Genomic DNA, 8103 nt, shown 5'->3' with positions numbered 1-8103 from the left:
TGCTTACCATGCTTAGCCTAGAACCTCCACAGATCAAGTGACGGTTTTTAACAATGAATTACTGGAAGCAAACTATGCTCTACTTTAAAATTAGAAGACTGTCTGCCAAAGTGCTGTATTTGGACATAATCACTGAAGCCCAATACAAGTGAGTTAAACAACCCTGTGACTGCTTGTACTTTTCTTTAAAGGGACTGAGTTGAGGTACCAGCTTAATTCCACTAAGGGACCAACATATACAGAAGGGCTCTGCGAACTCTCAAGTGCTGTGGCTATAATGCACGTTATAATCACTAATACCATCCTCTATTCTGCATAATCTTGGAGAATTGCCTTAATTTCCCCAAACCCAGGTCCCTCCACCTCAAGTAGCGACAATGACTCATCCCCTCAACCAGCATGGTACAGGTGGAAAAACGGCTATGTATGGAAACCAAATTCCCTCTATAAGCTATGGATTATTTATAGCTGTTCTTTAAGGGACAGAGTATAGTGCCATTAAGGAAAAGGTTGAGTTGCATCATTTAATTGCTATTTATTTTCATAAACATGAGGTATTTCAAAGTGCTATAAGATGCAGCACTAAATATATACATTTTGAAGAAATTCAACACAGAACTTTGCATTTACCCAGTTCTATGCACCAAACATGAACAAATACATTAACAGGAAGAAACAGGCTAGGAAAAAAGGCATATATATATAGTAAATTTCTTTACAAAAGTTTCTTAGTTCAAAAAGTGATAAAGTAATATCTACTCAAAACTTTCACAACTCATTTTCATACGAAAATATAAGTATCAAATTTAGTTATGTATCAGCGTCATACTAAAGTATACAGGCAGTGTAAGAATTAGTACAGTACATAACAGAGATTAACAATATATTTGTATACAAAACATGCTCCTCAAACATTGAGGTATTATTACAGTACTTAGGTATGAACTTCCAGTCTAATACTGGCCGCAAAAGCCACCTCTCATTACCCAGGACGTATACAAAAGGCGGATGTGTCAATGGTATTTACAGAAATGTTCCCCAGGGCTATCAAGTGGCAAACCCCTTACGTGGCATCTGCTGGAACTTAAGCACCATTTTAAAAGGAAGGAATGACTTTCTGTTGTTTGGAAACTTGGAACACACAAGGTGACTTCGACAGCCGCAGAGGCTCCCAACTGTCACCCACTCTTACCACTGTCGTGGAGGTGAGGTGGAGGAGGCCGCACGGCCACCCAGCACCCAGGGATGCAGGCTCTCCGAGGTCCCAGAAGAACCCCACACCGGTGGTCCTGCTCCCCACCCAGAGCCAAACTCAACAGGGGACCGATTTGAAAGTAAACCAACATTCTTAATGTCAACACAATGTTTGTTTTTTTAAAAAAAAAATCAAAATGTGCAAAGTGGCAGTGACTGTCCAGTTTTAAGAAGCGTCTAGCAAGTCCGAGCATGTTCAATTTTCTTTAGCAACTGCTGCTGTCTTGCCTGCAATTTTTCCTTTTCCAGCAAGAGCTGGTGCTCCTCGGCCTGGAGGGAGTGGACGTACTCGGTGGCCTTTTTCAAAATGACCACCTTGGCAGCCTTCTCATTCTTTACCAGCTCTGGCACGTGGTCCCTGAGCGTGAGAAAGCTGGAGCGGAGGTCGTTGCGGCGCTGACGCTCCAGGATGTTGTGGTTCCTGCGACGCTCACTGTCCTCCGAGTCAGAGTTTCGGGGGCTCAAGCTCTTAGCCTTTGGGGGTATGACACTCTTGAGTGGACGTGGGGACACCTCACTCTTGATCTTCTTCTGGGGCGGTGCGTCCTCACTCTCCACGTAGGGTGACGGAGCCGCATAGTTGTGCTGCTGGTGGATGGGAAGGCATCGTTTGAGGATCAGCTCGCTGGACTGAGCCCTCCCGGGACCCGGGGCTGCGTTCTTGGGACGCACGGTGATAGTGAATGTGGTGACAGCCTTGCTGTTGTTGGAGGAGGAACGCCGCTTCTCCACAGTGACCACGTCAATTTCCTCCTCTTCGTCTTCCTCTTCATCATCTTCATCATCTGAGAAAAAGATGGGAGTTACTCTCGTGTGAGAACCGCTTGAATGAAATTCACATACGTATCCATGCTAATACGTACATATATCTGTCTCTTCTGGCAGACTCAGGCACACAGTGCGCTATTTTTATGGGTCCGTCAACATAGATACGGACAATAATGTATTTGTTTTAGATCTCTTTAAATTCAACATACACACACAGTGGCTCACACTGTGATCTCAGCACTTTGGGGAGGCCCAGGCAAGCAGATCACCTGAGGCCAGGAGTTCGAGACCAGCCTGGCCAACATGGTAAAACCCTGCCTCTACTAAAATACAAAAATTTGCTGGGCGTGGTGGCGCCATGTTTGCACTCCCAGCTACACAGGAGGCTGAAGCAGGAGAATTGCTTGAACCCAGAAGGTGGATGTTGCAGTGAGCCTAGATCGCGCCATTGCACTCTAGCCTGGGCAACAAGAGTGAAACTCCGTCTCAAAAAAAATAAATAAATAAAAATAAAAATTGTATATATTATATATACATATCTGTAAATATATTTTCCTTCCCCATATCTTGACTGTGAGTTCAGTTTCCATTCAAGACTTTAGCAGGTGGTAGAAATATAAAAAACTTGGGCTTTAGGGTCAGACAGAACGTTGGCTCCATCGCGGACTAGTGGCATGACGCTGGTCAAGTTACTCAGCCTTTCTAAGCCTGTTTCCCCAGCTATCGAATGGGGATGATACCACCTTGATGATAACGTAGACAGCACAGAGCTGCGCCTAGTAGACAGATACCCAGTAAATGGCAGCTTTTATCATCGTCACCAGTCTGCCCTGTGGCCTTATTTACATTTCTAGCTCCCCACTTAAAGAGTTTTAAGGCTCATTTTAGGAGCCTCATTTACCAATTTCCACATAGTTGTGTTTGATTTTAAGCCCTTAAGCAAACGTGAAGAAAAATTTAATTAACTGAAGAAAAACAACGTTCCATCCACAAACCTGCGACTTACACAGTATGCAGTTTTTCACTTAACAAAGATCAAATCTTAACTCCAAAGCCATAATCCACAGTTGGTATAAACCCCCCAAACGGGAGCAGCTCTCCTCAAAGTCACCAGTAATAACAGCAACAACGAAAACGTGTCGCATCATGAGTGCATTTTCCCCCTCTCTCCCTCATTGACTACTAGGCTGGGGTAGAAAATTATTGTTTTGGCCGGGCACGGTGGCTCAAGCCTGTAATCCCAGCACTTTGGGAGGCCGAGGCGGGTGGATCACGAGGTCAAGAGATCGAGACCATCCTGGTCAACATGGTGAAACCCCGTCTCTAGTAAAAATACAAAAAATTAGCTGGGCATGGTGGCGCATGCCTGTAATCCCAGCTACTCAGGAGGCTGAGGCAGGAGAATTGCCTGAAGCCAGGAGGCGGAGGTTGCGGTGAGCCGAGATCGCGCCATTGCACTCCAGCCTGGGTAACAAGAGTGAAACTCCATCTCAAAAAAAAAAAAAAAAAAAAAAAAAAAAAAAAAAAAAAAGAAAATTATTGTTTAAAATACAAGCATGAAAATCAAAACACATCTTCTGCTTGATCTGAAGGGGACCGGAAAGCTGAACAATTGTGGGATTTGTTCTAAAGCCGAAATGTGAGGCTGTTCCAGTCTGTGGGTCCCTTTAAGCTAGTGTTTTGGTTTTCTGCCAAGAAGACAGCTGTTGGAAGGAAGTGCTTCCTCACCAAAAGCTGTCAAGGCGCAGACATTAAAGGGACAGAGCCGCTGCAAACTGGAGGCTTATCACCAAGTTTTCTTCCAGGAGCCCCAAAGATCTCTCAGCCCACAAGGAAATTTAGGCTTGTTATCCACCTGCATTCTGAAAACACTGCTTTTCAAAGTCCAAGGGGCGGGGTGGGGGTGGGGTTGGAGGATGCAGCTCCCTGATCCAAAGACAAGGCCCACTCTTTGGGTAGAGTTCTGTCCGTCCAGACCCGCAGGCAAAGTTTTAACCCTTTCCTTCAGCTTAAGACACAGGCAAACTCACAACAATAGAACTCAACAGTAAGTCCTCCCAGGGTGCCAGCGTCCCTGGAGAGGCTGCTGAGTGCCTGCCCTCACCTTCTCGGGCACTGGGTTACAGATACAACTCACATCTCAAATTAGGTCTGGAATTCAGGCTGGAAGACAAAACTGGACCCAGTTTTCACTGCACACTGGAAAAGAGGAGGCCCCTTGAGAATGTACACAACGGCTGTTGCACTTGCAGCCAGCTGCTGAATGAGGGAGGGAGGTGCCCCCACCACCTCCAGCCTTTCAGATCCCGGCCCGCCTGCTGGCCTCGCACATCGCCGCCTGCTGGCCACGCACCAGGAGCAAAGAGCCCACCACCCACCGAGCGTGGGGGAAGGGAAGGGTACCGACACTTGGAAAAAAAAAAGAAAAAAGAAAAAGAAAACCGGCTCTAGCCATCTGTGCAACCCTCCTGTAAGTTCCTGCGCCTTAAATAGGGCTTTGCACAGCCCGTGGTTCTTCTCGGGATGTCTTCCCCCTCCCCTGACCTGGGCCGGAGAGTCCCCTTCACTCCTGCGCTAACAGGTTTCTGTCCAGGCAAGGCACCCAGCAGCCCCCTAAAGTCCCTCCCGGGTTAGCAGCCAACTTTCCCTAATTTTATTCCTCAGACTGCGCTGCAAAAGGAAGGTGCGGGACCCGGTGAGGGCACGTGATGGCCTAGAGAAGGGCTCCCCAGAAGAGGTAGGAGGGAAGTGGAGCGAAGGCGAGAATTGGCGAGCACCCCCTTTGCAGCGGCCTTGTCTCAGCCCCTCCTCTTTGCCCCGAGGAGAGACGTGGAGGAAACAGGACCCCTCTGCTCCCAGCACTGCCTCCAAAACGCTCCCCAGAACAAGGCATAAGAGCACTAACAAAGGGGACACGACCCGGGGTCCAGGGCCCCAGGGAGGCAGCCGGACCCGAGTTGGGTCTTTACCTGAATCGCTCAGGGTGTCCTCTCCGGAGGTGCTGAGGGCCTTGTGGTCGCCGCCGCTGGTCTGTCGGCCGCCTGGACGCAGAGGGGCGACCCCCGGAGCCCCTGCTGGGGCGGCGACACCCGCCCCCGAGGCGACCGTAGCGCCAGCAGCCGGGGCACTGGCCGGGGCTGCGGCCACCGGCGCCGACTCGCGCTTGTTCACGGGGAAGGGGAAGACCACGGCGGGATCCACGCACTCGGCGGCCGGGTGGGCGAGCTCGGCGGGCAGGGCGGCCCCGGCGCGCCCGGCTCCCGCAGCCCCGCCGTGCCCGCGACCCGCAGGGCTGGCGGCGCCCGCTCCCGGGGACTGCGCGGTGGAGCCCGCGGCCGGCGGCCCGCGGCCGTGCTGCAGCTTCTCGCTCACGGCGCGCTCCAGCTTCTCGCGGGCAGAGAAGCCGCTCCACATGCAGTCCTGGAGGATGACCGGGTTGGGGGTGAGGCCGCCCAGGCCCCCCAGGCCGAACGCGTCCTCCTCGGCCGGGCTGCCCCACAGCTCGTTCTCCAGCAGCATCTCCGTGACCCAGCTCGGGGGCTCGGGGCTGTGCTCCGCGAAGCCACGGCTGGGCGACAGCGGGGGCGTGGGCAGCAGCTCAAACTTCTTCCAGATGTCCTCCCCCGGGGGGGTCGAGTCGGGGCCGCCGAAGTAGAAGTCATCTTCGTCCGGGTAGAAGCAGGGCTGCAGCGAGTCAAACTCGAGGTCTGGGTTCTTGCAGATCATGCCCGGCATGGTGGATGCGGAGCAGCTCGGCATCGGCTCGCCTCCCGGCCGGCGACTGAGGGCTTCTTTCCGCCCCGCTCGTTTTAATACCGGGGGTGCTTCCTTCCCGTGGGGGGCGCGGAAGGCGGGGGCCGGCGCCGACCTCCAACACTGCAACCGACAGACACACCGGAGAGGGTGGGCAAACGGGGCAGACCGAGGGGATAGGCGACGGGCGCCCCCTCTAACCCTGCTCCCCAGTCTCCCCTCCAAGCCCCCCACTCTGTCCACTGCTCCCGAAGGTGGAGGAAGTTATGCCTCTGGCTCCCTCCCTCCCTCTCTCCTTTTGTGTACAAGCTGTCTACGACAGGGGGTGGGAGGGGGCATGCAGATGCAGGGGGTGGTGGCGTGGTTCCGCAACTTTGGAAACTGCCATTTCATTCACACAGGCGCTGCCTGGGGGAGGGGGCTGTTCAGGGCTGCAGAATTCTAGTTCTCACCAGCACGCAGGCAACCCCACTCGCAGCGTTGTCGGACAGGCTGCTCCGAGGAAGCCCCGAGCTCTTCGACCTAGCTACCGGGTATGGTATTTGGAGTACCTTCTACCCCTTTGTAAAAATGCAACCGCGGGAGTGCAAATCGTAGCAGGGGATTTAGGAAAGTTTGCAAATGAAAAAAAGCCTTTCTCTAGACAGAGACCAACAACAGACACCCATATCCACAAATCCTTCTCCTCCCCAAATTTAAGCAAACGCCCCTCGGCATTCACCCGCTGCAAGAATACTCCTGCCAATAGATTATTTGGAACCTCTCTAAGCCCACCTCCGCTCTTCCAAACCCCCAACAACGTCCTCTTCCAGGGTGGGGGAGGCTGAGCCCCTGTTCCCGGGAATGGTGCAGGGGCGCCCGCGCGGGGTGGGTCGCCTGGAGAACCGCCTCTCCTCCGAGCTGGAGCAGCCGTGACCCAGATTACCACCGCGGCGGCCTCGCCCCGCCTAACACCCCCTTTCTTCCTCCAGGGGCACCCCTTAGAGAAGAACCCCAGCCTGGGGTGGGGACGCACCGGCTCTCCGACAGCTCAAACACAGACAGATCTTCTAGAGCAGGGGGAATTTCTTTTCGCAGAAGCCATTACTCCCCCCTGATAAGGGCTGCAAAAGGATTAGGGCGGGTCTCCTCTAACCAGGATGCCTTCCGGGCTGGAACCGGCTTTTCTGGGGAAACCCAGAGATGGTTTTGTTTCGGAAGCAGAAACAGTCCCCCGGGCATATTCGGGCTCCCGGTGCGCGCGTCGCGATCCCGTCCAGAGCTTGCCTTGCCCCAGCGCTCGTCGCTCTCTGGGCGCCGGGCGGTTTGCAAGCCCTGCTTCTTACCTCCCGCCGACTGCAGGGGATCCGGAGGCGATTCTGCGCGGGTGTCTCCGGGTGGGCCGGGGGGGGGAGGGCGGGGGTGTCCTCGGGTGGCTACAGTCTGTGCGCGCTTGCGCCTGGCTAGCGCTTGCTCGGCTCCAACACAGTTCCCAGGAGCCCCCCGCATCCACCCAGCGCGTCCAGACAGATGACTGTCACTGCCTGCGCTTTGAAGCTCGGGGGATATTATTAACTGAAAAATCTGACACACCCGGGGGGCGGGGAGAGAAGGGGGCTGTGGCGCAGACAAGGGGGAGGGAGAAAGGAGAGGAAAGCGGCTTTACCCCGCCCTCCTGATTTCCATAAAAATCAGGGGAGGCGCCAAGGCTTTCGCGCCAAAAGCCACTTGCTTTTCTTTGCAGAGAGCAGGCTGCAAAGCTGGGAAGCCCGGGGTGTGCTCCTCCCGCCCTTTTGGACCCCCGGGCTTGCACCGGCTGCACTCTGAGAACCAGCTGCGCGCCGAGCGGTGCAATGCAGCACCCACCCTGCGGGCCTGGCAATTGCTTGTCATTAAAAGAAAAAAAAAAAAAATACGCAGGGCTCCGGGGGTGTGTGTTGGGGAGGGGAGACCGATGTTCTCACCCAGCCCCCGCTTTGACTGCGCGTTGTACGGCGGAGCGCTAGGCCAACGCTGAGCAACGCCTTGCAGAGAGGTCGCTTCCGTGTAATTCCGAAAGAAGCCTCGTCCGTAGGTGCAAAATAGCAGCGAGAGGACGCGCCCCCTTAGGAACGAGACCTCTGGATGTTTCTAGTTTCAGATTGAACGGAGAGGGGCGCCCCCCTTGTTTGAAAATAAATAAATAAGTGCGAGCTACGAGGGTGGCGCCGCGGTGGTTTCTTCGGCCGAAGGCGACACCTCGCGGAAACCGAGCAGAAAGCGGAGCTGCCGGGCCTCGCCGCGGACCTCCGCACCACTCCGCAAGTGTCCTGCCGTCCCCGCGGGACTGGCCACGCGTCCTCATCATGG

The 8103-nt window shown here is 54.0% G+C and overlaps 1 protein-coding gene across 3 annotated transcripts; it reads right to left on the bottom strand.

The window, feature by feature from the left end:
• Nucleotides 1-510: 510 nt before the first annotated feature.
• Nucleotides 511-7326, bottom strand: MYCN (MYCN proto-oncogene, bHLH transcription factor). 3 transcript variants are annotated; one of them, XM_074394239.1, is made up of 3 exons: nt 6791-7315; nt 4992-5898; nt 511-2039 (listed from the first exon to the last, which is right to left on the bottom strand). In XM_074394239.1, the coding sequence occupies exons 2-3, from the start codon at nt 5779-5781 to the stop codon at nt 1432-1434; spliced, it is 1398 nt and encodes a 465-aa protein (XP_074250340.1). In that variant the 5' UTR covers nt 5782-5898; nt 6791-7315; the 3' UTR covers nt 511-1431. The 3 variants fall into 3 exon arrangements, with proteins under 3 accessions (XP_074250340.1, XP_039318785.1, XP_039318789.1); XM_039462851.2 differs by having other exon boundaries at nt 7101-7315; XM_039462855.2 differs by lacking the exon at nt 4992-5898 and having other exon boundaries at nt 7101-7326.
• Nucleotides 7327-8103: the final 777 nt, after the last annotated feature.

This window comes from Saimiri boliviensis, chromosome 1 (assembly GCF_048565385.1).
Source record: "Saimiri boliviensis isolate mSaiBol1 chromosome 1, mSaiBol1.pri, whole genome shotgun sequence".
In the NCBI taxonomy this organism is placed as follows: Eukaryota; Metazoa; Chordata; class Mammalia; order Primates; family Cebidae; genus Saimiri; species Saimiri boliviensis.
Note: the sequence above shows the minus strand (reverse complement) of the source record. Positions and strands in the feature narration are given on the sequence as shown.